The sequence below is a fragment of the Trichoderma virens genome (assembly GCF_000170995.1).
Source record: "Trichoderma virens Gv29-8 chromosome Unknown TRIVIscaffold_78, whole genome shotgun sequence".
NCBI classification, from domain to species: Eukaryota; Fungi; Ascomycota; class Sordariomycetes; order Hypocreales; family Hypocreaceae; genus Trichoderma; species Trichoderma virens.
In genome coordinates this window covers 212,356-240,332 of record NW_014013671.1, presented here as the reverse complement: position 1 = coordinate 240,332, position 27,977 = coordinate 212,356, and the positions used below count along the sequence as shown (strand labels likewise).

The window sequence follows — 27,977 nt, the reverse complement described above, 5'->3', positions numbered from 1 at the left end:
CAATTTAATCGTGCAGTAATAGAAATATGCATCTTCATTGAGCTGCCAGATGCAGGCTCTTGGCAGGCACTTACTCGTACCCGTACTATACAGGCAGATTACATAGGTACGGAGTTGCAATCAATCAAATTTCTGACACCTCGTTGTGTCACGCCCTGTGCCGTGCCTCAGCTGTCAACTCCAGCGCCCAAAAGCCCTAAAAGCGCCGCCGACGAGCAAGAATCCGGGGCATTTTAGCATTCGGACGGTGCTGGGCGTTAGTGGAGCCCGGCGATCTCACTGCACCTGAGTCCGGCTAAAAAGAAATGGATGGAAAACACTGGAGCTCCAACGCACGAAAGTGTTCCCGTCCCATACTCGTACATCCGCTCTTCCACCACAGCTAATCATCGTCATTGCTTTGTTTCAATGCCTTCCAAGGTTCCTTTTAGAGGCCCCTTCTGTGGCGTCTCTAGACAAAGAACAAGGTTTGACAAGCCGAATTGAAGGGTTTTCCCAATGCAACCACTGAGGTACCGACCCTTTGCCGACCCGCGCTCTCACGCCTCAAATTGCTTATCAGCATGTCCGCATCAGGTGGATATGGAAACATGCGGCAAGACGACACACCTGTAGGGGGAGTGTGGCAGTCATCCAACGGGTGCTTGGTCCAGATAACAGCTTGAGCCATCGAATCGTCTGTCGGCCGAACCGTCCAAGCCATACACCCGATGCCGTGGGTGAAACAGCATCAACTCTAAATCACTGGTCAGATCAAACAATGGACAGAGTGCTGTGTGCCGTGATCACAAGGACGCCAGCTCCGCATCTTTGTCTGACATGACAAACGAGAAGTCATCAGTCATTTCAGATGGTGCTACTCCGTTTGCTGGCTATGGACGGTGAGCAGAAGCGGCGCGGCCGATCTGGACAGCCGCTTCTTTAGTCGACGCCTTCATCAGTCCTGAGCCGTCACTACTTGCCGTCACTACTTCGACCGTGCACCTATAGGATAGGTCCACTAGTAGGGCATCAGAGGAGACCCCGACAGCTTCACTCTACGGCGGCTGGACACGGTAGGCTGGAGATTGACGCACAGACTGGTTACTGGATCATGGAGTCTTACGGCGAGTCAACTCAATCAGCAGCCAGCAGTACGCACTAACACTGATTAATTGCTGGGATTTCCAACTGTAGAGAGCTCCACATAGGATTATCTTAATTGCTCATGCAAGTCCAATGGTAAGCAAGCATTGCCAAGCTACGAAGCACTGCTGCTCTCCGCTCTGCCCCCGGCCAAAGCGTGGCAGCCCGCTCCGAAACATGAGGCTTTGTTGCAGTTGAAATGGATCCCACTCGCGAGGTTGTCTACCAATTCACCGCTCGCAAAGCCAAAGCAAGCGGCCATGGCATCATCTCTTTGGTCAGCCTTGCTAGAGAATGCCTACCTAAATACTCCGTACGAGTACATGCACGACGATCACATGGAGCTCTTTGGACTAGCGAATGAATCTAATTCCATCGCCCCTGTGAAGAAAGGAGCTATCACATTTCGCTAAATCGGCGCCAACATTTGTCGGCCAGTACGAGCGTTTTATTGGGCTGCCTGCACCAAGATCCACGTCTCGATCGCCATTACGTCCGGATTGGCGTTGAGATCGAACTGAGCAGTAGAAACCAACTGTGGGCCGATCTTGCAAGCTGAGCTTTTCCAGGCTAGATGCGTCATTTGACTAATAAAATTGTGCCTGGAGCAGCCCTACAAAGAGATCCATGAATTCGAAATTTGCCACAAAGGTACGCCAGCAAGGGACTGGTAATTACGTACCAGGTAGGAAGAATCTTCTATTTTCTTGGCACAAGTAAGAGATTTGCCAACATCTAGTATGTCTACTACAGTAGATGTACCACAGAGCAACAGTTGTTCCCCAAGAGCTTCCAGGAGCATGACAAATTTCGTCGAGCCATATCACACCAGGACGAGGTCTGCATCAACCCTACTACTCGGCATTCCGCAATGCTTTGAGGGCTGTAGCGGCTGAGAAATGGGTGTAACCAGCCAGAGGAAATGCTACCACTCAAACCTTCCAAGCGGGGATGGTGTTGGTGGGTGTTCACGAAATGAGATGCCAAGTCGATGAACGCTTTTCCCCCCCGAGAGTGAAGCTAGCCAGGGTTTCCCCTTCAACACAGCAAAGAATCAATATGCGTGCATGGTGCTATTCTCTTGCCTCAATTTACAGCTTGTCTAGAGCAATAAGCGGACGCCCATTTCAACGTTGCAGTGCGCGCTGAGAACCAAGACATGTGGAGAGGATCACCATTTTTCATTCACTAGCTGCAAAAGAGGGCCAACACCTCATTTGGTGGAATTGCATTTACTATGTACAGAAGCCGCCGCAAGTTCGCGGCAACCCTCCAAGAGCCACACCAGGCATTGACAAATGTGATATTTGTTGAAGACCAAGACTCAGGTCTCAGCCGTTTTTCTCAAGCTAACAAAGAGCGACATTACTACTAAAGGCAATGATCCAATCACGCAAAGACCCCGGAGCCATTGACAATTCTTCGAGCATACACGAACAGCGCCAGTACTCTCTGTATGTTCAATCTACATGTAAATGCAATATCAAGTGACAGGTGCCCCGCAAATCAAGAGCGCATGGAGGCCCATAGCAATTAAACCTTGCTTTCGTGTCGCTGCGGCAGATTCAGTCCCTCCGTAACAATATTTGTCATTCAGAGTATGGTGTGTCGTTTCTGCTGGAGGCAGTAAAATGTTGTGCTACTTGGGCTGAAATAGCTTACGGTGGCAGATCGCAAAGAGAGCATGAGACTGCAATAGTCTGCGTGCGTGTATTCCATCACATATCATTTAACGCGGTATCCAGAGGTGGTGTGATGAATGTGGCTTTGATTGGACAGCCCAGCCTCATTACAGTCGCAAAACAGGATGAATCTCTCGCACTGAGACCTGTCCAGTTTATAATTCGTTGCTCGAGCCGCCTTCTCCACGATTAGCTTGGCGGCGAGATGCCCATCCACCATCTACCGGCCGGTTCCTGGGAGCTGAATCATGTGTTACCCCAGGTTTGTGATATGTTTCATTGACCAAACCATCGGTTCTTGTGTTGTGATGTATCGTCGGGCTAATTCTGAGAAACGCTGTGGCGCCTCGAGAGCGAATCCCGCGTGATTGTTCAAGACAGCGGTGGCATCAGCTGATGGAGCATGTGTCTGCTTCCCTGCCTCGCTTACACGCAATGGACGACGCGACAGACAGTGTGGACGACTTGCGCAACAATGACATTCCGCTTCAGTTCAGTCCCGATACGCACTCATAGAACAGCGCCGTGGTGCTCATATCACTTGGCCTATGTAGAGAGATAGAGAGACACTGGGAATAGCCTCTACTGCATTTGCTGTATCTGATGATTTGATGATCACCCCGGACAACCATCACCGCCACAAGATGGAAACTGCGGCCCAAGCAGCGGCTAATAAATGGGGGCCTCTTTTTTCGGCCTAGATCTGACACACGCAATTTAGCCTAGGTGAAGCAAACGAACCGCGCTTCAAACCAGCCCCGCGACTTGACCAAATCAAACCTTGCTTTGGTTGAGTGCTGATAGCCAGCCTGAAGTGAACAACCACTTCAACTAATTGATACTGTAGCAGCATGTTGTCGGCTGGAGTGCTGCTAGGCGGCCTCGCCAGCCTGGCGGTTGCGCAGTTCCCGCCAAAGCCGGAGGGTGTCACCGTGCTCAGGTCCAAGTTCCACGAGAATGTCACCATTTCCTTCAAGGAGGTCTGTGGCCGTTTAGATGCTTCCGCTTTTGACCAGCTGCTTGTTACTGACCAAAGTGAATGAACCAGCCCGGCATTTGCGAGACCACTCCAGGTGTCAAATCGTATGCTGGCCATGTCCATCTTCCTCCACGGCTCCTTGAGGATGCAGACGGCGAGCCTCAGAACTATCCCGTCAACACGTAAGTGCAGACTTACAAGAGAGTCCAGCAGCCCGTTTCTCACGCCACGTCTAGGTTCTTTTGGTTCTTTGAAGCCCGCAAGAACCCCTCTACTGCTCCCCTCGCCATCTGGCTCAATGGAGGGCCCGGATCTTCGTCCATGCTCGGACTGCTCATGGAAAACGGCCCTTGCTTTGTGAATGAAGATTCCAAGTCGACTGTGCTCAACCCGTGGAGTTGGAACAACGAGGTCAATATGCTGTACATTGACGAGCCCAACCAGGTTGGCTTTTCCTACGACATCCCCACCAACTGCACGGCCAACCTCTCAGACGGGGGCTTCAACCTCAAGCCCGCCGACTTCTCCACCCAGGTCCCCGACCTCAACTTTACCTCCATGGTTGGCACCTTTAGTAGCCAGAAGCGCACTCACACAACCAACAGCACTGCCCAGGCTGCCCACGCCTTGTGGCACTTTGCTCAAGCCTGGTTCTCCGAGTTTCCTCACTACAAGCCTAGCGACGATCGCATCAGCATCTGGGCTGAGAGTTACGGGGGCCACTACGGCCCAGGGTTCATGCGTTTCTTTCAACAGCAAAATGAGAAGATTGCTGACGGTACAATCGAAGATGAGCACGCCCACTTCCTTCATCTAGATACACTCGGCATTGTCAACGGTTGGCTCGACTCTCTGATTCAAGAGGAGGCGTATATTGACTTTCCGTATAACAATGTGAGTTATAACGCGTCAGAGGAACGATAAAAAAAAAGCAATTCAGTGTTATTTTATCTTGAGATTGCATTGCTAATGGCTAAAATCACCCCCCAGACTTATGGCATTCAAGTATTTAACCAGTCCATCTATGATGAGCTAAAACACAACTTTACAAAGCCCAAGGGCTGCAGAGACCAAATCAAGAGATGCCAGCAGAGCCTCAGTCTCTTTGACGTTGCCACCGTCAATGCTCAGCGAGTGAACTTTGTCGATCTCTGCGAGATGGACAGTTGGTGCGAAGGTGCGGCCATGAACACGTATTTTGGTCTCGACAGTGGTTGGTTCGATATTAGCCATCCTCTCCGGGATCCTTTTCCGCCGAGCCATGTTTACGGATACTTGACCGAGGAGGCCGTTCTGAGTGCCATCGGATCCCCGGTTAATTTTACGGCCACTTCATCTGCTGTGAGCAGCAACTTTGCCAGCTCTCACGACGACCAGCATGGAGGATTCATCGACGCTGTCGGATATCTGCTTGACCACGGCGTCAAAGTCCACATGATGTACGGTGACCGTGACTACGCATGCAATTGGATTGGTGGTGAAAAGGCCGCTCTGGCGGTGCCTTATTCGCACTCCAAGGATTTTGCGAACGCGGGCTACGCACCACTCTTGTCTGAAAAGGGAGTGTCTGGCCTGACCCGCCAATATGGAAACTACAGCTTCTCCCGAGTGTTCCAAGCCGGCCACATGGTGCCGTCGTATCAGCCGGAAGCTGCTTACGACATTTTCATGCGCGCTACCTTTAACCGCGATATCGCGACCGGACTGCAGCCAGTCAAGGATGACCTGTCGACAGATGGGCCCAGTGATACTTGGCACGTCAGGCATGAGCCGCCCGAGAAGCCTGCGCCCAAGTGCTACATCTTGGCTCCCCAGAGCTGTGTGCCTGAGGTGTGGGAAAAGGTTGTCGCTGGTACCGCCCAGATTAAGGAATGGTTTGTAATTGAAGAGACTGACGACGAGCAATTGTCGTATGAGCTGTAATTGCGTGCGCCTAGCGGTATTTTCTTTCTTTAGTATTCTTAGATAATTAGAGAGTACGTGTTTTGTATATGAATATACACAAGGGGTGTTGATGACACGGCTGTTAGAAGCCCTGACAACAGAGTGATCTGTTCGCAAAAAGAAAAGAAGGACACTAATATCTAATTTCCATCCAACACCAAAATAAGGTATTAACATGGAGATCAGATGCTAGAAAAAAACAACTACAATAGCAGGAAATGTAAATCGGTAATACGAGTACCCCGTAGATGGAAAAAGTAGAACCCGATATCACCTGGAAGTAGGCACATCGCTACCTCGCTAGGGAGGTACCTACACAGAGGAGTTATTGGCGTTATCGATCTTCTGTTTCCACTCTCTACTAGTAACAAAAATAAGCATTTGGAATGGCGATCGGGGTGTTGGTTAGTCACTCCCGAAAAGAAGGAAAAAGCACAGGCCAAAATATTCCCGATACTAGCCTTTGGGGGATTCATGCACCCAACATTACCCTCCGGCCTAGGCTAGAATCCGATTGGTGCTGCTGTCCAACACAGTTTCAGGTTCATAAAAAGCAAAAAGCAAGGACAATAAAAAGGGGCAAGGTTCAAAGTGAGTTGACGGGAAGAAGGCAGGGATCTATGCCGTGCGATGCAAGGGAGACTTGGGGCTAACCAATACAACATCTAGGTTGGCAAGCGAGTGTGGCTGGATTATCACAGCTTGGGGGACAAGGACATATTCACAACTTAATCACAATGAGGAAAATGGTTATGGGTGGACATAAAGACTGTAAGAATGTGCAGAGCACAAAACATTATATCCATTAATGTAATCTCAAAAGGGTTTATATCGAAGTGAAGCTACATATTCATCCCTCCCGCCCGCGCCTCCATCCTCATACCTCGTTGATCCAAAGCCGACACATGATTATTAACACGTCATTAACAGGTAGCTCAATGTACAAAGCCTGTCACAGTATCGACCCGACTCTCGGCCAAGGGTTTGGCGAATGTGTGCTTAGAAAGCAGGGGGGAGGGGATCAGTGCAGAGAACAGCAACTCCAGCCTGGAATAGGATTCAGTATATTGTCCGTGACTGATAAGGATGGTTTAAAAAACTTACAACAGGAAGGACGCAGCACTTGGGCTGAAGGCCGATGGCGGCACAGACGCTGCCAAACGACTTGCATTTGCTCGGCGCCACGGGAGCTATTTCGCTTGTTAATATCTCAGGGATATTATGGGTTTAATATTGAGAATACTCACGAGTACGGCAATCGAGAGCAGCGACGCCAAGAACGTCGACATCACAGCACTGGGGGCTCGCGTATAAACCGTCGGGGCACCACGCCTGGTCACGACGACGGAGTCCGTGGGCCTCAGAAGAGGGAGCAGCAAAAGCTGCGGTGAAGAGGAGAGCGGCAACGGCGAGGAACTGCATCTTGACTGATGGGTTGTATACAACGAGAGAAGTATATTTAAAAAAGGAGTGAATTCGAAGAGAATAATGAAAAAGCTAGGCTTAGCGAGTGAATGAAGGAGCGAGTTGGAAAAGGAAGCTGGATTTGTGTTGATGGGAGGAAGAGAGAAGTGAACGGGTATCAGAGGAGAAAGAGGATGCTATTTATCTTCTTTTGGAAAAGGGGACCTGATATTGCTGTTGCATCTCTGTGTATCGCGAGATGCGTGGAGATGGAGTCTCTTTTCCTCTCCCTGCATGAAAAGGGCGGAACCAAGAAGCAATAGTCCCGTCCAAGCCACTCCCTGCAATCGGTCAAGACTTGTTGCTTCCAGGTATCGTGAGAGGAAGGGGGGGGGGGGGGGGGAGGAAATGTTGGAAACGAGAGGTCCGTGTCTTGGAGTCATCTCATGGACACACCAGGTTTTCGGGCAGACAATGAATAGATGGCAGACCGAGACATTTTGGCGCTTCCCTTGCAGTGGGGGTTAAGATTGGCTGGTTCACTTGTGTTGGCAATATTTCCCCCCTTCTCTCTAGACATGATGATGAGTTAAGTTTTATTTGTGTGCTGTCTTGTGTTCTATTGGGGTCAAGTTGAGACGCAGTTCTCTTTTCTCCCTTCTGTTGCTTTGAGGGAGTTGAGCAGAGGGCACTGGAGGCAGAGCAAAGCTGGGAGTGGTTCCTTGAAATTGACATGTGCCACAAACATGCATGTCGCACTTTTGCGGAGACTTTATTGGGTTCTATTGATGCAGGGTTTGATTTGATGGCGGCTGAATGTTATTTGAGTGAGCGAGTGAAAGTCGTGTGAATACGAGTATGTCTTGGGTTGTGCTTATGGAGGCTGGTTGTTTGTCGGATGCTGAGCGGGTAAGGACTATGACGTCGCTGGTTTAAGTGACTCTTGTATGTATACGGAGGGAGGCATTCAGCTGGTGTTGCAGTATTTGATTACCCTATGATGATGAAGATGAAAGATGCGATCCATCTCCTATGATACGGCGTAGTGAGTGAATGGGAGAGAAGAGGTGAACATGATAGGCCGGATGTGTGCATAAGATTGAGATTGGTCGATGAACACGGGCCAACCCAGAGCGAGAGAGAATGTATGATATACGATGTAATTTGTGAACCGGATGGATGGTACGAAGAAGTAGAGATTCCCATAGTGCAAACTTTCGCAGGTTTGGGACTTTGTTTTGTTCATGTTCCTCTTTCTTTTTGGTTCATCGTTGCTACATCCATCCATTCACCCGTCATCAGCTCGGATAGAACACAGTCCAGGCCTCAGCCGCACACGCAAACCCCTGTCCCGCGCCTCTAATTCGACCGCACTCCTGCATAAAAGACGTGACGCGACACGGTCCCTTGCCTATTTGATTCCGGGTATGAATACTTCCTTACGCGGGCCAAAGATTGGTGGCGAGATGGCGGTGTTTGTTGCTGCTTATTGGCTAGACGCGTGCATCTTTCTTGATTCCCTCGAGTGGATCAGCTCAGCCTCTGTGTGCCTTATGCAAGGCACGGTCTTTTAGTAATTCGATCCCTTGCATGCTTACTGTCCTGGGCATTATTACTGTGTGTGTGGTTTGTTGGCGTTGAGCACTCATTCAGGTGCAATGGGGAGACAGTGACAAGCATTTGAAGCTTCGGTCATTAGACTGATAGTCCATGAACGATATGGCAAGGAACCTGAGTATCTTCGATTGCAAAGGAGGTTTATTATTATTTTAGAAGGAGCGGTGACGAAGAAATAAACTCACGTTGCCTCGGCAAACTTTGTCTGTCTTGTTTATGCGGCTGTCCTACGGCCAAAGCATCCATCTAGGGTATCTCTGCATCTACATCTACATCTCCATCTAAACATTAGTTGGATCAAGATTCTCCATCTTCCGCCTCAACATTACCTTGCATCACATCATTTCCGTCTGTCCGTACTATTGAGCATTCCCACCAGTGCTGCATTATTCCTTTTCGAAAGCAGTACAGCTTCTCTCAAGATGACTACGCTTGCTTTTAGGGCGATACCAGCAGCACACAGAAACACAGATAGAATCACAGATATCGAAGATGAAGAAAGCACGGACACAACATCATATGTAGACACGGATACAAGCATCAGTGGCGAAGTAACTACAAACGGCACGGTTCCCTCGCCGCCACGCAGGTCCCTTGGAAGGGCGATAATGTTGGAGATCTGGAAACATACATGTACTGCGCCTTCGAGGCTCCCTGGGGTGCACATCTTCGCCCTTGAGGCTCCATTGGCTCGTCGTGCGAGCCCTTTTGTCCCGCGATGGCTGCCGTTGGGGCCTCCCAAGGTGGCTCCAAAGGATGGCGGCTATGGCTGGTATTTCAGAAACTTCAACATCACTGCGCCTTCGTTTGATGCCCATAACCCATCCACCTACCTCGTCGACAGCGGCTTGTGGAACGCCTGCAAAGAGTCTCGCAATCACATGCTAGAGGCGTACGGAGTGAAACATTGGAAGCGGCTGCGAACAGCATATCCTCAGATCTTCTTCCATCGCTTGGAGCGGCAGGCTTTGATGGAGCTTCCGCTGGTTGTCTATTTTCGGGACAGAGGAATAGACCGCTACTTCAGCTTCTTCCCAAACAAGGACTTGATCTATTTGCAGACGATAAAGATTGAGCATGTCATCTGGTCCTGGAAGATGCGCTTGGGGGGAGACCCATGGACGCTCTGCTCTCTGCCAAACATTGCGTTGGAATTGAATCCGGCCTAGGGGTACTGCTTATATCCAACAAAGCACGAACACAATGCAAAGAGCTTCATCGTCAATTACTTTGCAGATCTGGCACTCATGGTATCGAGCAACACCACCATTTGGTTCGTTGACGAAAGGTTCAAGCGAAAGACCATTGCACCGACCCAGAAACAGATGACTATGGAGCTCAGACGCCGCGTCTTTTACGCCAAAGATCGCCGGTACGTTGAAGTCATGGGCAATGCCTTTCCGCTGGATCATGACCAGTGGGAGCTCCTCCCCCAGAAGATTCTCGGCATGACGGCTCCTCCCATGTGCGAACCCTTTGGGACCGGCCATCATATGTGGACATGGGCTGAGAATTTCTTGGAGGACAAAACCGGACTCTGGTGGAGCGGCGAGTGGTTTATCCGTACAATTCAGCACTATATCAAAACCAGGGCTAAAGCTTGTGTCAAAGCTGGTGCCAAAGCCCCTTATGTCGAAGGCCTGGATGTTCGTGACGACACTAATATCAACGAGACTGTTGGTTCCGAGCGAGTTTTTATAGGGACAGAAGGCAAACGCTTTGGAATCCTGGCCTGCGAATTCTTCTGAGTCAGAATGGAGGTTGGATACGAGGAGCTGGGAGCAAGCCACTGAGGCGGATATTGACTGACAGGGTAGTCTTTAATATTCATTAGACATGATATGTACAGTAATCCCCCTCCACTGCGTAATAGTGATGGCTCTTTGATACAATATGGAGGAGAGCTACGGTTGTCTATAAGGATAGCCTAGCTCATACATCCACCAAAGTAGCTGATTATAAGAGTCTTGCTTCAGTTCCAGATGCCTGCCATAAATGACTTGTTCCTCCAGTGCTCTCAGCGGAATTCGGTAAACCGTGTCAACCCGTAGGTACGATGGAAATGGTAGACCTGCTTCTCCATTTTGATCATTGCAAAATTGCAGCTGCATGTTTGTGCTGTTCGCTGGTGATGGCGCGATTGGGGTGTCCCAGCTCTCGGAAATGCCAGGGCCAATTGCCTTTATACCTAATATCATGATATCAGATGCCTGGAAATGTGCTACACTAGTACGAATGTCAAGGGGGGGTTTGAAGAGCCGTTGTGACTGCGTTTGTGGTTGAAGCTTCATGCGCTCTATTCTATATACCCAAAGTTCATTTTAAATAATAACAAAATTTGATTTGCCATAACCAATAGGATATTTGGTATTACAGATGTTAGTTGCCAAAGGGGAAAAAAATATTGTAAAGGATGTCGGCAGCAGTGAATTTCAGAAACTTAACTGCCCTTAATAACTGTCTACTAAAAGAGAATACTCTTGTTTAAGAGAAAAGTGGAGGTTTTATTACCTCAAGCTACCACATATTATAGCTAGGGATCTCCATATGTTACACTTTTGAAAAATTCTTTAATAATGCTTCGAGCATTGATTTCTGTTCCATCTCTAATTTTCGCGTCAATGCCAGCGAATTTTCCCAAGATCAAATACTTCGTGTTATCACTAGCCATCATTCCGAACTGTTTGGTAATGATCGTTTTCCGGGTCACTTGCTTAAAGTCGTCGTCATTCCGGGCAAGGCGGTCGCAAGACAAAACCAGTGAGCTCAATCCAGCAGCTATGGCTGTGGCAACAGAGCTCCCTGATATACGATCGCTTGACTCAAGGAAAGGAACCACACCCGCAGCCACTTCGTGTCCTTGAATCGAATATCGATACTCTTGTGACATAGTTTGTGCCACAGCACCAAACTCATCACAAGCTGTGATTGTTATGGTATCGCTGAAATCTGCCGGGTAAGCCTTGGTTACATTGAAGCCTTCGTCATGGGTGCTGCAAAGCATGATAATGCCCCTTCGTGCAGCCTCCTTGCAAATATCTTCTAAGCTGTTCGTGTGCTCCAAGATAGCGAAACTCATCGAAATTATATCAACTCCTTGGTCCATTGCCCACTGAATCGCCTATATAGCCAACAAATGCTTAGAAATTAGTTACTCTTTCGACAAGGCTATTGCAAATCTTTTAAAGTAAAATAAGGGAATGTTCGGCTTGCCTTTTGAACTCTTACTGGGATAATACCAGATCTGCCTTCGGTAACTTTTGCTACATAAAGATCACACCAAGGATCAATAGCACATATAAGGTTTGCCATCTGAGTCCCATGGGGATCAGACGCAAACAGCCATGAACTGACACGAGATCCCTCGCCTACGAAAGATTGGCCTTTCTTGATTCGCGACCACAAAGTCTTATACACGCTTTCCTTCTTCATAGAACCTTGACTCTGAGATGTATATTTAGCATCTGACTTTATTGGGGCATTATTATTTGATGAGTTGTTGAGGCGCTCTAAAAACAATGGATTTTCAGTCGAAGGGGAAATACTTAAAATTCCATTGTCAATAACGGCGACTTTAATTGGGCGAAAGGATCTGTGATTTTGCTTCGTCTTCGTAATATCATATACGTGCTTAAAATAGCTTTTGATAAATCGAGATAGTTGAGGAACGGCTCGATCAGCTCTGATAGCGATCAAGACGTTCGTTAGTGGATGATTGGTTTCTTATATTGCATCGAATGCTTCTTCACTTACATTTCTTCCAAGTCGGCCATTCTCTCTTGAGATTTATTCCATTCTTGAGCATAGACAATCACCGTGAGTTCTTGGTCCTTCTCTCTCGACTCATTTATTCTAATGCTCAGTTTCTTAAACTCATCGGTGATAAAGTTCACGGCTTTTTCACAATTATCTTTCGTCATTAATTCCTTCAGATTTCTTTTTAGTTGTCAGCGTAAAATTTGTCATGCAATATCCACTAACCTTGACAACGTGAATCTCTAACGTGGTAAGCTAGCAGTTATATAGTTAGTATTTGAATTGATGGGGGGGAAAAAAAAAAAGCTTGAATTTCGATGCAACGCACATTTGGAAGCGACGGCACACCATCTGGCCCTAGCCAGTGGCTGATTACAGCTCTTTTGCCGCTTGAGTATAAGTGGAGCTCCCTAATTCTGTGAAGCGAGTTACCACCCGTAGAATCTGCATCCTTGCCTTCAGAATCAGAAGGAGTTCTGAAGGTTGCAATAGACATGTCAAGGAACTTCCAGTCAAGAACTTCAATCTTGAATTTCCCAACATATTCGCCTATCTTTTGCTCATCGTGCGGATTCACAAGTCGGTCTGGAACTGTGAGTTCAATAATATCTGTAACTCCTTTGCTCTTCAGCCAGTCCAACGCGCGGAAAACCTCATCATGTTCGACATGGATATCTTCACCAAATATCTCCTTTTCGTCAGGATGTAGGCCGAGAACAGGAAATTCAGCATATTTTATAGTCTGTTCATAAGAAAGGAGATTGCCATTGTCTTCATGATTGACCAGCGAGTTAACAAAATTGGACATGCTGTAGACTTTTGAGTTGAACCGTGAAAGATCGAAGCATAATTCATTAACTAGATTGTCAGCGTGCATCGCCAAAAGCAGTAGGTTCAAAGATTAGATATACTCCGCTTACCCGTTTCTGCATCCGAGAATAAACATTAATAAACAGTGAACGTAGCAGTAAAGTTATGATCATATTTATTTACTTACCGTCAGAATTCTGGAAAATATCCAGCAATTCCTGCATCTTATCAATATTTTGACTCTTGATGGTCGCAGTAACAATCATGTCGCGAATCTTTTTGTTTCTTTCCTTGTCAATGTCGTTGTCAAACTCACGTCGAGATTTGTTATTCCCATCTGTGATATTGTTGTTGTACCAGAGAGGATAGTAGTGGTGATTTTTCGAAGTAACCGAGTTGTCAAACTTGTCCAAGAACATCTTCACAAATTCTTTATTCTGATGCATAACTGCAAGATGGAGAAGTCCAGGCATATCTTCGATTTTCGATCGATTCTTCTCCCAAACTTTTGTCAAATTAAGTTGAATGATTTTCCCAACGACCTCCTCCGTGATTATATCTTTTTGAGTATCTCGAGCATGTTCTATCAGGGCATTGATGACATCCTCGTGGTTCTGAAGATTCCTTTCTTCGTCTTCGGGGCGATTTTCTATTTCTAGCGGTTTAATTGCTTTAAGAATGTTCGTAGTATTCACGAACTTCTCCCTTAATTCAGGATATTTTAAGAATGCGTTCACAACGCGCGGTAGTCCTTCTTCTAGAGCGTTATTGAAAGTATCATCCTGCGAAAGTGCTATATTATAATCGTATTTTAGAAGCGCTTCCAAGGCTCCTAACTTTGTATCAGCTAAAGAAGCAAGCGATAGAGCGCTCTTCCTTTCTCCGGCTGTGGATCCTGGGTATTTCATTGTCAGGATGTCAAGCAACACTTTGCTGTTTAAATTGCCGGAACTGCTTTGTACAAGACGGTTTGCGTAGTCGATCATTTCTTCAACCGCCTTGCCAATACCCTTTCTAGCAGCCTCGAAAAAAGGGGTGGTTTTTATATTTGGCTTTTTGAAGAAGTGCATCTCTTTGTACAGACATTGTTTGAGACCATAGCTCTTCCAGTCGGGTGGGAGCTTAAGGGGCTTGTAAGGATTGTCGAACGGGAGGTATTGTGCAGTCTCAAGTATAATCTGAATGATGATAATATGATCATCTCCCATTTCGGAACCATTTCCTGTGGCGCTTTTCTCTTCCTCGGCCATGTCCTTATCTATTGCTGGTTCCACATTCTCGGGCTCCAATGGGTAATTCTGCACCACATCAAGAAGAACCAGCCAGCGTATGCAGTCATCTATCTTGTGTTCTTTATCTTTGTCTTGTAAAAATCTTTTGAGCTCTTGTATTATCATTTTCGCATTTTCGCTTGTTTCATTTTGCAAGACATCTCTGATGGATCTATAAAGCTCATTAGTTTGTTCACGCAGCCGGGTTTTCAGCTTTTCTTTGTCTTCTAGACACTTCTGCCAGACCTGTACCACCGAGCGAATGTAAAAATATTTATCATTTGGCATCTTGAGAATTGATTATTCGAATTGGCCAAGTCGGAGGCCAACAACTTAAACTATTAATGCGTCTGTTGCTGGAACGGTTGTTTATTCACAAAGACGCAGCGGCAGCAAAGAAGGATTGCCCTTTTAACTACCTAGAGATACGCATGCATCTAATGAGCGCATCTTGCAGCTTCCATAGTATATAGGTGTCAGCCTCAATATGCAAGCCTTGGCATGATGGGGGCAGCTTTTCGTCACCTGTGGCGACTGGACTACGCAAGCCAATAGATTGCAATTCACGCACACCTGCGAGGTTACAAATGTGAACAAAATATAATATTCACATATCCAATTAACTCTTTGGGCACCTATACAGATATATTGGGGGGAACTTTTGTTCCATGGACCCCGCTCTACTCTCAGCGCATTTATCGATCGATAATGGAGGGTTTACTTTTGCAATAGAGAGTATCGTTCCTCCCGCAATGCTAAATATCGGCACGTTACCTACCTAGGTACGTACATCTTAGTATCGGGTGGATAAAAGATACCAGCTAAAATATTAACTTCCCAAGACATATACGAAGTGTGTATGAAGCAGTATGCCCAATATGACGCAATATCAGGTTTGTATATCGCTTGGAGGCAGAAGAGGAGATTAGGCTTCAATTCAAAGACTCTTGGGTTACAGTGCGGGGTAATTCTAGCCAAGTAATTATTCCCTGCATCATGAAGTACCATATACTCCGTACACTGAATAGATGTGCATAGTTCGTACTACATACCTAAAGGTACATGTAAGTGATCCTGGGTTGCTACATGTAAGCAGGTACCTAGGTACACATGCTCTGTTGCCTTTTGGTACAGGACGCCAACTTGGGTAACTACCTAAGCAATGAAATATTTTGAATTCTACTGTCAGGTGAACCTCATCTATCTCTAATAGCTAGTGCCTGCTGCAGTTGAAATATTATAGCGTCCTGCGTTGCAAGGCGAGCCTCAAGCTGAGCTATGCGAACTTCAAGCGCCGTCACTCTCCCCAAGTCGACAGGGCTTGTTAAGGCCATATCGCTCCAACCAATCATCAGAGGAGGGAGGCTTAACTGGGTTCCTAGTACCGTAGGTTGTGGTGGTGGTACGATGGCAACCCCTGCCTTGGGAGCCTGAGCTGTAAACGAAGCCGATGGCACCTTATCCGTCCAGCTATCGCTTCCCTCTTCTGCAGTCGCATCACTGCCCAATCCCCCCTCCATCCGCTTACCAATAGCCTGTGGCTTAATTTCCAGCTGATGTTTGGTTCCCCACTTGAAGTCTAACTTTGTGCAATCCTCTTCATCTCGTAGTTTTCCCAGGTTATCAGCGTCAACGTACTTTCGCATGTCTGCGCCTTCGGAGCTGCACACCTCCCGTTCCCCCGGCGTAACCCGAAATGGCCTTGTTCTTTCTGGGTTTAGCCCAAAAAAGCTCTTAGTCTTGTCCCTCAAGTCCTCCACAGTACCCACTCGAGTGTTGATATGGAACCTTACTAAATAAGGCTCTGGTGACCGTCGCGATATAAGCACTGCAACCAAGAAGTTGGGCAAAATGCCTGACTTTTCCAATCTATTCTGTTCAAGGACCCAGGATACGGTGTTGGGGTTGCCAGTAACTGTGCTGAATTCTGAGTATGACATTGCCGTATCGAAAGCGCTTTGGTCCCAGGATGTTTCTCTCTCGTTGCTTAGGCCAGTAGATAGCCCAGCACCAGAAAACTCGAACTGAAGGCTCCCCTCTTTCTTATTAGATTCCGTGTGATGAGACATTGACATATTCCATTTTTCAGGTGTGTTAAAAGGAGCCCACGCCTCAACTCTTGGCTCATTAGCGCCTTTGGTTTCTTCCCCGTTGATGTCTTCTAACATCAAAGAAATTTTAGCGGATCTAAATTTTTTTTCAGTGTCATAGGAAGCAAAAACAATCTTTAAGACAACCAGTGTCATCTCTTGGTGATGTACTGCTTCACCGCTCTCGAACGTTGTCTTTTCCCATCCATCTATCCAAAGGAGTCGCTGCGCACTGACGGAGTACCGGGATTTCTTCTTGTCAAAAATTGCGCTACCGCCTTCCTTCACCCCATATGACTTGACAGATCCAGATGCAAGAGTCGCTTCATGGGTTAGGTTTTGATAGAGATCGAATTCAAGGGCGGTTGATGGATCTTCTTTATCTAAATTATAATAGTCGGCCATGGTTATGTGGAAGTGAATTAGACGTTTTTTTTTTTTTTTTTTGGCTCGCAAGATGAAAATAAATAACAGAATGAAGTATGCCGCGAATCTAGCTTTTATATACCTACTTAGACGTATATATTCCACTGATTGGCATCCCTCATATACGTGCAGTCATGCGATATTTTGTATTCTGGAGGTACCTGCCTGACCTATCTAGTGATGGACCTCTTCTAAGGGTGCCTAATGTACTAGGTAGGTACGCAGTATTCTCATGATGTATTCTTAAAGGTACATATACCTTACCTAGGTACTAAGGTAATTGTCAATCTCCGCGGCTGTGTCGCCACCCTGCACCCACATGCAATAATGAATTTAGGCATCAATGCCTAAGTAACGTATTGTGGCTTGTGCAGGCTGACAATTTGCCCTTCCTATGCAGATGTTTAATTGGTTCTTGGCGTGCAAAAGGCAGAAGCATTACGACGTTGTAAGGCATAGTCGTGGTGCCCAACCAAAACCCTTGTCCGTACCCAAGCATATGCAAACAATTTGCCCAGAAACAGGCGCATGGTTGCTTTTGCTACAAAGAACTGAGTTGTGGTGTCCTACTGTTCTGCTTCTGCCGTACCATTTTTGTTCTGAATATTGCCCTACCCAGTCCGGTACACTCGCCTTCAACCCACAAAACAAAATGTCGAATGACAACAGAAAGCTTTATGAAAATTTACGCCGCCTTTTTCCGCAAAGAAGGTTGAAAAAACCTGCCACCAGAATCGCTGGGTATGATCAAGAGCCGTCAACCTTTGCAAATCCTGTGGATGAAACGACTTCAATCCCAAACCCTGATATATTCGTTCCACAACCAAATAAATCTATAACAAGTGAAATCCAAAATGCCATTGAAGATGAGGGAGAGAGTTCTACCAATTCGTTGGATGATTCGAACAAAGAAAGAATTGTCACCAAGGCAGATGATGCTGCTGTCGCCAAGGCAGATGATGCTGTTCCCAAGGCAGATAACGCATCGGACGCACCTTCCCCGACACCTTTCATGAGACCTGAGCCGAAACCTCCCAAAAGTTTACCAAAAGTTGCTTTGGATTTGTGGGATGTGGCTTACGAATCTCTTAAATCTGAAAATCCTGGCTTATGGAAAGACTATGAAAGAAGAATAGACCTTTGGTTACAGGCCGGCGGTGGGAAACCACGATATTCAACTAAGTCTCAAAGTATTAGCTTGTCTACTATGAATTATGAAGAGAGACAGAAGCAGATGGAGGGAATCATTAGCCTCTACCTCAGCATTGATCAAGACGTTGAAACTGCTACCGATGCCGAGACCGAGACGGACAGCGATATTGAGAATGGTGAAGATACTGAGGTCGACAGACGGTCATACAATTTGTCGCCATATATACGGGACATCATGAAATCATCCGGCTACCGTGTTGGCGACCCATCTCTACCATGGGCAGGTATATGTCTTTCCATAGAGGTCAGTAAGAAGCTATCATTTCTGTCATTTCATGAAGCGCATGATGTTAATAACGTAATGTTAAAAACAGAGTATCTCGTATCCTGCATACAAACCAAAAATAGCGTTATCCAGAATTGGCTACATTATATCCAGAATAAGATGGTATATACTTCTTGCTAGTCTTCTTAACGATGACAACGATGACAACGATGACAACTTCACCAAAAGGTCTACTATCAAAGAACAACTAACTTTGCAGGACCGAATCACGGACCTTTATAAAGAAATTCTCTTATATCAAGCTCACGTCGTTTGTTCTCAAACAGAGAAAATTCAAGAGAAATACAGAACCGAAGCGGATCAGTATCTATTGACCAGAGATGGTATTATAAGCGCGGCTGGCGTGATTAGCGCAGAAAAGGCTCTGGCATGCTTTAGCGGGCAGCAAGTCGAAGAGCAGCTCAACAGCCTTGCCAAACTCTATGATAATGAAACAGCCAGTGCGACACGCGATGATAAGCGATATGCTGACGCCAATGACGTTAAAGACGTATTGGGAAGATTAAGCGCAGTAGACCCCAGGGAAAAGATATTAGAATTGAGCGAAGAGACTCTCAATCATCTCTATGAATGGCTATGCCGTACATCGCAATATACTGAGCTCACCACCGGGAACTCGCATGGACTTTGGATCACTGGTGCCCCTGACTCTGGTAGGACAATGGCTATGTGGGCGATCATTCAGGGGCTCTCCGCGCAAAGAAGACAATCCTCGCATACCAGCTTCGTCTCGTTTTCATTCTGCGGTAACGGCAAACATGAAGTCGACAGTACTGCGTCTGTTATTAAGACTCTTATCCATCATGTACTGATGCATCAGCCAGGACTAAAAGGCCACTTAGTTGATAAGTACGAATCGACAGGTCGAATGGATTTCTCAGATGGAAACGATGCGTATGTCTTATCACTTGCCTTGTATGACATCATCAGAGATGAGCAATTCAAGGACACTATTTTCCTCATTAATGGGATTGATGAGATTGAGAATGGTGTATATTTTACCAAGGAGCTCATCAACACAACAATAAGCATTTCAAGCAAAATCAAGTGGGTCGTTGCAACCTCTAATTCCCATGAGAACATCTTCATATCTACTACATGTTCCAATCAAGAAGACAACTTAGCGCATATGAATGCAAACGACGAGCATTCCATTCAACAAGACAATATACCGCATATCGACATGAATAATCAACAAAGATATATTCAATCCATCCTCCTTGACTGCTATATTCCTTTTAAGGTGGAGAAGTTAGCACAATACAACAGACTATATCAGGGAAAATTTCGCCAAGACGTCACTGATCTACTATGCAAACTCTGCCCTGGGAATTCTCTATGGGTCGATATAGCTTGTGAAGCGATACGACAAGAAGATGCCTGGAATGCTCTAGACATTCTTCAACGGATATCACAAAACAAGTCGGAAAACAAGAACCCTTTCGATCCAATTTGCGAACAGATGCGAATAAATTATCCCTGGCCTGCCTCCAAACCTCTGAATCAGTTGTCACAAAACTTGTTAAAACATAATGGCACAATCCACAAACTGTATTCCAATATGCTAGCTGACATTGCCGAATTACCTTTTCAAGACTCTAAACTCTGTTTGAGGATACTATTTGCTATGGCTGTGGTGTACAGGCCTCTTGATCTACTTGAGCTGGAAGCAGCTTTAGATCTAGAGCCACAGATCGACCTTGAGCTTCTGGTTAAGAAGTGTTCCGCCTTCTTGGAAATGCGCGGCACAATTGTATGTTTCACTGGTAATTCTACCAGAAATTTCATTCGCCAAGCAATAAATGAGAGCCCTTCTGTGCTACATTTTTGGACGATGCAGGCTTGTTTAGAGTCTCTGAAGAAATTTTGGAGTCAATCCTCAAAGGATTTGCCTTGCGTTGAAGGACGACGTCCAGTGTCATCCACAAATTATGCAGCAATTCACTGGCCTCGTCACCTCTGCCAGATGAACAATACTGAACATGAATCAAAGACAGCAGCTACATTCTTTACCGAGAATATCTTGCAATGGCTAGATCTCTTGATATCATCTTCTCGGTTATCTCAGGCTTTGACTCTGATATCAGAGTTACAGAACCATTTCTCCGTAAGTTGACCTTTTTCCTAATGGTAGATGGTTGAATTATGACCTTGGCGCTGACTTCATATAGAAAAAACTAGAGTCAGGACACAATAGCATAAAAGACATTCAAGAAAATCTGAGTCATATTTACGAGACGCAGCAACTACTCCATTTCCATAAAATGAGTTCAAGTCCAGTCGACGCTGGTATTAAGAATACTCTACTTTTTTGCCCACCCGATAGCATAATACGAGAACTATTTTTGAAGCAAGTGTGGCCAGATTTAGCAGCCTCACCAACCGTTACAAACTTCTGGAGCCCTATCATTCATATTCTCAAGGGACATTCAGATTATGTTCGCACTTGCGCCTACTCTCATGACGGCAAGCTTCTGGCTTCGGGATCGGATGATGGCTCAATACGCATCTGGGACACAGCGACAGGGGAAATGCAGCACGTAATTCAAGCTTTTTCAAGTTATGAATACATATATGATATTGCTTTCTCAAAAAAGGGTTATTTGGCTGCGACAGACCGAAGAAACATCAAGATTTGGAAAGTTGCTACAGGCGAGCTACAAAGCTTTGTCTGTCGGGAATCAAACAAGACTGGTATAGTAGCCGGTATCCATTTTTCCGAAGATGGAAGTATGCTCGTGGCGGCAGTGGATGCTTCCATCGTCATATGGAGGGTTCCGTCATTCCATGTCATTTTGAGAGAGAGAAATGTTTCTCCATACGAAGCTGCGTGTGTAAGATTTTCCAGAGATGGGGCTTTCCTAGGATGGGTTTCAGAAGCTCATTTTCATATCTGGAGACTAGAGTATACAAAAAAAAGCGTGATTGACAAGGAAGAAACCATATCAAATTTACCAATGGAGAAAAACTGGAAAGTTATCGAAGAAAAGAAGCTGCGAATTCCAATGCGGATGAGCGACGATTGGACCCGTGGGTTTGATTTTTCCCCCGATTCAAAATATGTTGCCACAGGAACAGACGAGTCGAACTTAGTATACATCTGGGATTGGAAGTCGGACGCTGAGCCAACTGTTCTCACTGGACACACTGATTCTGTTAGAGCTGTTGCATTTTCCCCTTGTGGTTCCTTTCTTGCATCTGGATCAGACGACGCAACATGCAGAATATGGAGAATTCCACATGACGCTAAACAGAAACAGCCAGCTTTGATATTGAGAGGACATACGCGAGGTGTTTATGGGTTGTCATTCTCTACCCTCTCAAAATGCATTGCTACCTGCTCTAGCGATAAAACCGTCCGCATTTGGGACTATGATACCTATGTGACCGAAGCGAAGCTAAGGGCTGATATGGTGGATGAATCCCAACCACACAAACGGCAAATCTCTCGCATTGCATTGTCTGAGAATGAGAAGTGGCTTGCGTCAGCCTCTGATGATGGTGAAATCTGTCTGTGGAACGGGAAATCGGGAGAATTTAAGCAAAGGCTGTCTGTTCATAAACAAAGTATTGAATCACTTGTATTCTCTCAAGATTCCACACGACTGGTTTCCGCATCCGACGATGAAACTATTGGAATCTGGGACCTTACAGGTAGTCCAACGCCACGGCTTCTCTTCGGCCATGATAATTGGGTGCGCTGCGCTGTATTATCTCGCGACGGAAAACTTGTCGCTTCGGGATCTGATGATATGACTGTTCGAGTGTGGGACATCACACAACCTGGTGTTGGAAAAGATGGGCAACTGAAAGGTGACGACGAAGCGACAGAGGAGGAAGAAATGCAAGGGGTACGAATACTTCGAGCTCATGAAGACTATGTTATGTCCGTACTCTTCTCAAACGATGGAAAATACGTGGTGTCCGGAGCAGATGATGGCGAGATACTACTTTGGAAGGTCCTCATGGATCGACCAAGTTCTTCACAGTCAACGACTGTAATCAGAGACAGAGGCCATGGTCGTGTGCGCACAATGGCATTCTCAGCCGATTCAAAATTGTTCTTCGCTTCCTGTTCCGACAGCATATCGATATGGAAGGTTGATGAAGAGAATAAAAACAGCATATCGATCTGGAAGGTTGACAACGAGAACGAGAACATGTCATTCCAGTTTGATTCATCTGCTAAAACAAATAGTGCGCTTTACTCGTTGAGAATTCTTGATGAATTCCCAAAATACTTGATAACAGAAATGGGCCCTATGTTAATTCAAGATCTACGGAAGGCTTCTTCATCTGCACAAATAATATACCCACTTTGGAGCCTACTTAGCGTCCAAAACCGTCACATAGACAAGAAAGATGAGAAATGGATTACTTGGGGTGACAAAAAGCTGGTTTTTCTACCACAGCAGTTTTACCCTACCTCTGCCCAGACCCTGCTAATACATAAACAAAAGATTATCATCGGATGCGCTTCAGGACAGCTCTTATTCTTCAGGTTCGAGGAAGATTCAAAATTCGATAACTTTTCAAATTTGTGAGAAAGAGAGAAGGGTTATAACACAATGGGTTAATGAATTTATGAGATATCTTTATTATATTACCCGTTTGTTTGTCGCTATAAATGTGTCACCTAGTGAGCTAAGTCGTAGTTACTTCTCAAACTATTGTTGTTTCAACTTTGACAACTATCGTTGCATTAATATATACTACTATAGTTTTTGCTTAAATTCGTAATAGGTCAACAATATGTTTGATTGAGAGACGTGCAAGTCCACTAATGTACTAGCATACGAGAAACTATTGTGACAAGAACAAAGACAATATAAATAACTGGTTGAATTTACCTTAACTGAATAAATTAATTTACATCTATCATGAATAAATTAATTACCCACAGTGGGCCAACAAATAAACCTACCTTCCAATAATTAGTTCATGCTTAATAGATAAGCCAAGTTTCAAGCATGTACCATATATAATCACCGCGCAAGATATGAAAGCACCCCACGCCACTCCATACCTTGTACTAATATATGTTGGTCACACCATTGGAAGTCGATTTGAATCCAGATAAGGAAGTTCCTCATGTTATATCCCTACGTAAATATCCCGGATAGGAAGCAAGGTAATGAACATTAAGGCTGAATAATTTGAGTCATTTCCAGACCGCTACCGTCGAACTTCCCAGTGCTCTCACCGAATAGCCCAATGAATATAATCATGTGGTGTCAAATTAAATTTAAGAGTGGAACGTTTTGGCCAAGATTATTGTCCCGTTGTTTGATAGGTAGCTAGAAAGTGATATCCTATACTTGAAGGTGAATGATGAGGTGTAATTACACAGAGTATATTGGATGACGGTGGAACAAGTGGTGATCAAAGGCCATTTTTCTCATAGGTAGTTCTAATTGAAAAAGACGTGAATGAGACAGAAAGAAGTGAAGAGGGAAAAATTGAGATATATGTACAAGCTGAGGCTAGTGCGGCATGCGGCTACCCCACCCTGCGCGGGTACGCAAATGTGGAGTGTGACTATTATAAACTAAACTAAGTCATATACTTTCAACAAGCAAGGCAAGGTGCCAGAGTGGTTAATGGGTATGACTCGAAATCATATGGCTTCGGCCGCACAGGTTCGAATCCTGTTCTTGTCGTCTTCTTTTTTTGTAATTTTTGGATATGTTATTGATCTGACGTGTCACTTATTTTTTATGTGCATATCCAAGCTGTAATTGTCACTCACTGGGTCCGAGACAATGATGCCATCTTCATGTTATTGTTACTTCGCTATTCCTTGTTCAAGTCCACCTCGCAGACCCAATGCCTCAAAGAAACGAATCTCGTCCACCTCATCAGGCGATCTTCGTCCTCGAACAAGGGCCCGAATGCCTGTCGTTGAGACGACAAAGTCGTCAAACTGAGGCGCAAAGCTGGCCTGTGCCGCCTCAGCTTGTGCTGTAAAGCGAGCAACATCTTCGCGGACTTCGCGGAGAAACGCCTCTCTGGCTTCCTGCTGAGTCCATTCCAGCTCCTTTTGGTAATTGTAGATGTGCATGTCGGACTTTGTCCTCACCACGATGCACGGCTGCTTGAAATGATTGCAGACCTGTAGTAGACGGATGTCGGGCTGGTGGACAGAATGTCAGCCATTAACTCTTTTGTCAGTCACTGGCATCGCCACGATTCGACTCACCTCGGTCAGCGTCGTTTCATGTACCAGAATGACCTTGTCATATGCAAACAGCCTCTGGCTGTAATAGTAGCGAAATGCCGTGACGCTCTGGGTCCCAGACCCTGGAGTATCATACCAGATGCAGTTGTGGACTGGATCAGGGTAACGATGCTGCTGCGCTGTCACCTCTGAAGCACCGGTTGGAGCCCAGCCAGGGTCGTCTTTGCCTAGGTTTCGAATGGCATTTAGAAGTGATGACTTGCCGGAGTTGACGTTGCCCGCGACAGCTATGTTGGTGGCATCTGGGTCGTAGTTGATGTCGCGTCTGGCCTCTTCAATGTCGTTGGCTGAGATGTTGGGTTCGGCTGGATCTATGCCACTGGCAGGCACAACATTTTAGCTGCTGAAGCACAACTGACTGTCAGGGGATGCATCTTACAGGTCACGCAAGTGCTGCTCCATGGCCTCACGATCTCGGCGCTCCTGTTCAGCACGTTGTCTTTCCTCCTCGGCGCGTCGTTTCTCCTCTTCAGCACGCCTTTTTTCCTCTTCGGCACGCTGCTCAGCCCGTTGTCGCAGTTCACGCTCTTCCTTTAATTGCCGCCCATTAAGCATGTCCACCACTGATATCGTGACGCCTAGGCCAAGACCTACAAGACCTAACATATTGTCTGTCATCCGTCCTGCGTTGGCTGGTGTAATCGAAGTTTGGCATGCCGAATGCAGTCCTAGGGAATCTCTAGAGTTCACAACTGGAACTGGTATCACGGCTTGTGTTACGGTTGGAACCACTGCAGTTTGTGGGCAAGAGACCTGGGGCGAGGGCTGGGTTTGAGATGGAGCTGATCTGCTTTGATACGTTGCGAGAATATAAGTGTGTAGAAGACTTGGGCTGCGGCCGTGCTGAGTTTGCCAAGACATCCACCCATTGGCTGCCTTGCGCTCGATGATGATATACAGCAAAAGATTGATTCGGGTACATGCAGATAGTTATGAGACGTGGGAGCCTGCCATCCACTGCCCGCCCTCCCAGCCAAGGCTCGAACGAATCGCATGCGGCTGATCATGCCCTTGAGGAAGCAAATATGCAATGCCTCATCAATCATCTATCAGGCGTTGGCGGTGAGCAGGTTGCCTCGGGCTAGCGGAGAGATCTGAGCCAAACATCTGTCACCGAAATCTGAGGCGTGACTGGGAGGGGACGCGTCTAAATTTCTCGCAAATCATGCTTGCGCTCTTCCAGGCCCTCATGATGCTGATGCTTCTCTTCAACACGCCCCGTCTCATCTTCCACGTGTTGTTTCTCCTCTTCAAAACGCGGTTTCTCCTCCCCAACGCGCTGCTCAGCTGGTTGTTTCTCCCGCTGCAGCCGCCGTCGCCGCCGGCGGTCTTCGTGTCGCTCGTCTCCCTTTCCTTTCCGTCGCTTTTTTCGTCGCTCCCATAGCCTGAGGCACACGACAGCGCCTATAGAAATTGCTTGGTGGACGACCTGGCCATTCTTTACTCCAAGCGTATAGCTGAGGGCGGCACCAACAGCCAATATGAAGATGTCGACTAAAAGCCTGAGAGGTAGATGCATGGCTGGTAGTGGCTGTTTGGATTGATGGCAGAGGTGAATTGTGACACTTGTCTAGTTAAATGTGAGAGGGTAAAGGTTTTAACGGTTTTCCATACTGTATCTGCCAAGACAAACGCATTGTCTTTGGTTGGGCCATAACATTCCTGTGAGGTAAGTAATGAAGGGGCCCATAATATCTGTGAAACCTGTCATCCCCTGCCCTTATAAATCAAAACTTGGAAGAATCGAGAACAATTTACATACTCTGCGTCACGACAAATAAATATTCAACACCAAGAATCAATGCCTCTAACTTCGCAACCCATATGCTAGCGATTGGGTAGTCTCAAATCTGTATCTCTATTAAATCATCGCTTTCTATGTCTATCCCTTCCCATCCATCCCTCTAATTGCAGCAATCCTAGATATTATAAAAAACATGCAGTCCAAAAACACCAAAACATACATCACTCCTTGTCCTTGTTCCATCCATTCCACCTCTCAAAATCCGCCGTATCCAGATCAAACAAGTCCAGCATCCTCCCCACGCTCTGGTCCACCAAATCCTCCACCGACGAAGGCTTGATGTAAAACGCCGGCACAGGAGGGAAAATCACCGCTCCGGTCCTCGTCACATCCAGCATGTTGCGCAGGTGAATCTCGCTCAGCGGTGTCTCCCTCGCCACCAGCACCAGCCGCCTGCGCTCCTTGAGAATCACGTCCGCCGCCCGCGAAATCAGGTCGTCGCACAGGCCCGTCGAGATGGCCGCCAGCGTCTTCATGCTGCACGGAACGACAATCATGCCGTCGACACGGAACGAGCCGCTGGCGATGGGCGCCGCCATGTCGTTGTTGTTGTAGACGCGGTCTGCCAGGGCGCGCACGTTGGAGGCGTGATAGTCGGTTTCGTATTTGAGTGTTGCCTCGGCCCATTTGCTCATGACAAGATGCGTCTCGACATTCAGTCGGCGGAGGGCGATGAGAAGCTTGATGCCCAAGATTGTGCCTGTGGCGCCCGTCATGGCGATGATGATGCGCTTGCGGCGAGGTTGAAGATGGGACATGTTATGGGAGACGGTGGTATTGACATCGTCAGGTACCGTGAGAGATGGAGACATGGTGATATGAGTGTGTCTGTGTATTGGAAACTTGAAGGCTCGGAAGCTGAGTAGTGTAGATGTGGTCAAGATGGAGGCTCTGTCTCAATGAAGAGGAGTGGTTGTTATGAGTCGAGTTGTGATTGCTGCTGTGATAAAATATCCGAACCAAGAGCTGCAATCACCCATCTTTATATGATTCCATCTTCAATTCTGAACTTGCCGATATTCATCAAATGTCCGAGGCATCTCCAACTCAAACACAGGTGAGTGGGTGAGTGACCTCATGCCACCGAGCAAAGCAGCGCCGTTGAACCATCACGCTCCGAGGTGCCGAAGTACCGAAGCTGGGATACGATACCCAAACTGTTGAAGAAGCATCATTGTATCACCATTTTTTGCAGACTTCGGAGCTATGAAAGATTGAATTTGCACATCTTCGGTGCCGAGGCCATGAAATATTTTTATTAAATCCTCAAAATTAACACATTTGACCAGGGATATCCCTACTGGTTGAGATAGTTTCTGGCCGCGACGCAAAA

The 27,977-nt window shown here is 46.5% G+C and overlaps 11 protein-coding genes across 11 annotated transcripts; 4 read left to right on the top strand and 7 right to left on the bottom strand.

Moving 5' to 3' along the window:
* Nucleotides 1–3,658: 3,658 nt before the first annotated feature.
* On the top strand, nt 3,659–5,709 carry TRIVIDRAFT_69407 (uncharacterized protein; the record flags this gene model as incomplete). The annotated part of the gene is made up of 4 exons (XM_014099431.1): nt 3,659–3,787; nt 3,856–3,968; nt 4,023–4,680; nt 4,777–5,709. 4 exons carry the CDS (start codon nt 3,659–3,661, stop codon nt 5,707–5,709), a joined length of 1,833 nt encoding a protein of 610 aa, XP_013954906.1.
* A 1,020-nt stretch (nt 5,710–6,729) lies between these two features.
* Nucleotides 6,730–7,152, bottom strand: TRIVIDRAFT_49849 (hydrophobin; the record flags this gene model as incomplete). Its single annotated transcript, XM_014099430.1, has 3 exons — nt 6,730–6,777; nt 6,835–6,920; nt 6,978–7,152. 3 exons carry the CDS (start codon nt 7,150–7,152, stop codon nt 6,730–6,732), a joined length of 309 nt encoding a protein of 102 aa, XP_013954905.1.
* Nucleotides 7,153–9,173: 2,021 nt separating this feature from the next.
* Nucleotides 9,174–9,920, top strand: TRIVIDRAFT_223676 (uncharacterized protein; the record flags this gene model as incomplete). Its single annotated transcript, XM_014099429.1, has 1 exon — nt 9,174–9,920. One exon carries the CDS (start codon nt 9,174–9,176, stop codon nt 9,918–9,920), a length of 747 nt encoding a protein of 248 aa, XP_013954904.1.
* A 78-nt stretch (nt 9,921–9,998) lies between these two features.
* Nucleotides 9,999–10,499, top strand: TRIVIDRAFT_223675 (uncharacterized protein; the record flags this gene model as incomplete). The annotated part of the gene is made up of 1 exon (XM_014099428.1): nt 9,999–10,499. The coding sequence occupies one exon, from the start codon at nt 9,999–10,001 to the stop codon at nt 10,497–10,499; it is 501 nt and encodes a 166-aa protein (XP_013954903.1).
* A 785-nt stretch (nt 10,500–11,284) lies between these two features.
* TRIVIDRAFT_153866 (uncharacterized protein) lies at nt 11,285–12,183 on the bottom strand (the record flags this gene model as incomplete). The annotated part of the gene is made up of 2 exons (XM_014099427.1): nt 11,285–11,872; nt 11,974–12,183. The coding sequence occupies 2 exons, from the start codon at nt 12,181–12,183 to the stop codon at nt 11,285–11,287; spliced, it is 798 nt and encodes a 265-aa protein (XP_013954902.1).
* A 586-nt stretch (nt 12,184–12,769) lies between these two features.
* On the bottom strand, nt 12,770–13,384 carry TRIVIDRAFT_154160 (uncharacterized protein; the record flags this gene model as incomplete). The annotated part of the gene is made up of 1 exon (XM_014099426.1): nt 12,770–13,384. One exon carries the CDS (start codon nt 13,382–13,384, stop codon nt 12,770–12,772), a length of 615 nt encoding a protein of 204 aa, XP_013954901.1.
* Nucleotides 13,385–15,746: 2,362 nt separating this feature from the next.
* On the bottom strand, nt 15,747–17,083 carry TRIVIDRAFT_209595 (uncharacterized protein; the record flags this gene model as incomplete). The annotated part of the gene is made up of 1 exon (XM_014099425.1): nt 15,747–17,083. The coding sequence occupies one exon, from the start codon at nt 17,081–17,083 to the stop codon at nt 15,785–15,787; it is 1,299 nt and encodes a 432-aa protein (XP_013954900.1).
* A 673-nt stretch (nt 17,084–17,756) lies between these two features.
* Nucleotides 17,757–23,146, top strand: TRIVIDRAFT_231034 (uncharacterized protein; the record flags this gene model as incomplete). Its single annotated transcript, XM_014099424.1, has 5 exons — nt 17,757–18,560; nt 18,631–19,372; nt 19,427–20,355; nt 20,596–20,709; nt 20,774–23,146. The coding sequence occupies 5 exons, from the start codon at nt 17,757–17,759 to the stop codon at nt 23,144–23,146; spliced, it is 4,962 nt and encodes a 1,653-aa protein (XP_013954899.1).
* A 1,241-nt stretch (nt 23,147–24,387) lies between these two features.
* TRIVIDRAFT_49768 (uncharacterized protein) lies at nt 24,388–25,446 on the bottom strand (the record flags this gene model as incomplete). Its single annotated transcript, XM_014099423.1, has 3 exons — nt 24,388–24,735; nt 24,802–25,151; nt 25,251–25,446. The coding sequence occupies 3 exons, from the start codon at nt 25,444–25,446 to the stop codon at nt 24,388–24,390; spliced, it is 894 nt and encodes a 297-aa protein (XP_013954898.1).
* A 541-nt stretch (nt 25,447–25,987) lies between these two features.
* On the bottom strand, nt 25,988–26,359 carry TRIVIDRAFT_223670 (uncharacterized protein; the record flags this gene model as incomplete). Its single annotated transcript, XM_014099422.1, has 1 exon — nt 25,988–26,359. One exon carries the CDS (start codon nt 26,357–26,359, stop codon nt 25,988–25,990), a length of 372 nt encoding a protein of 123 aa, XP_013954897.1.
* A 446-nt stretch (nt 26,360–26,805) lies between these two features.
* Nucleotides 26,806–27,456, bottom strand: TRIVIDRAFT_223669 (uncharacterized protein; the record flags this gene model as incomplete). Its single annotated transcript, XM_014099421.1, has 1 exon — nt 26,806–27,456. One exon carries the CDS (start codon nt 27,454–27,456, stop codon nt 26,806–26,808), a length of 651 nt encoding a protein of 216 aa, XP_013954896.1.
* Between the last annotated feature and the right edge of the window lie 521 nt (nt 27,457–27,977).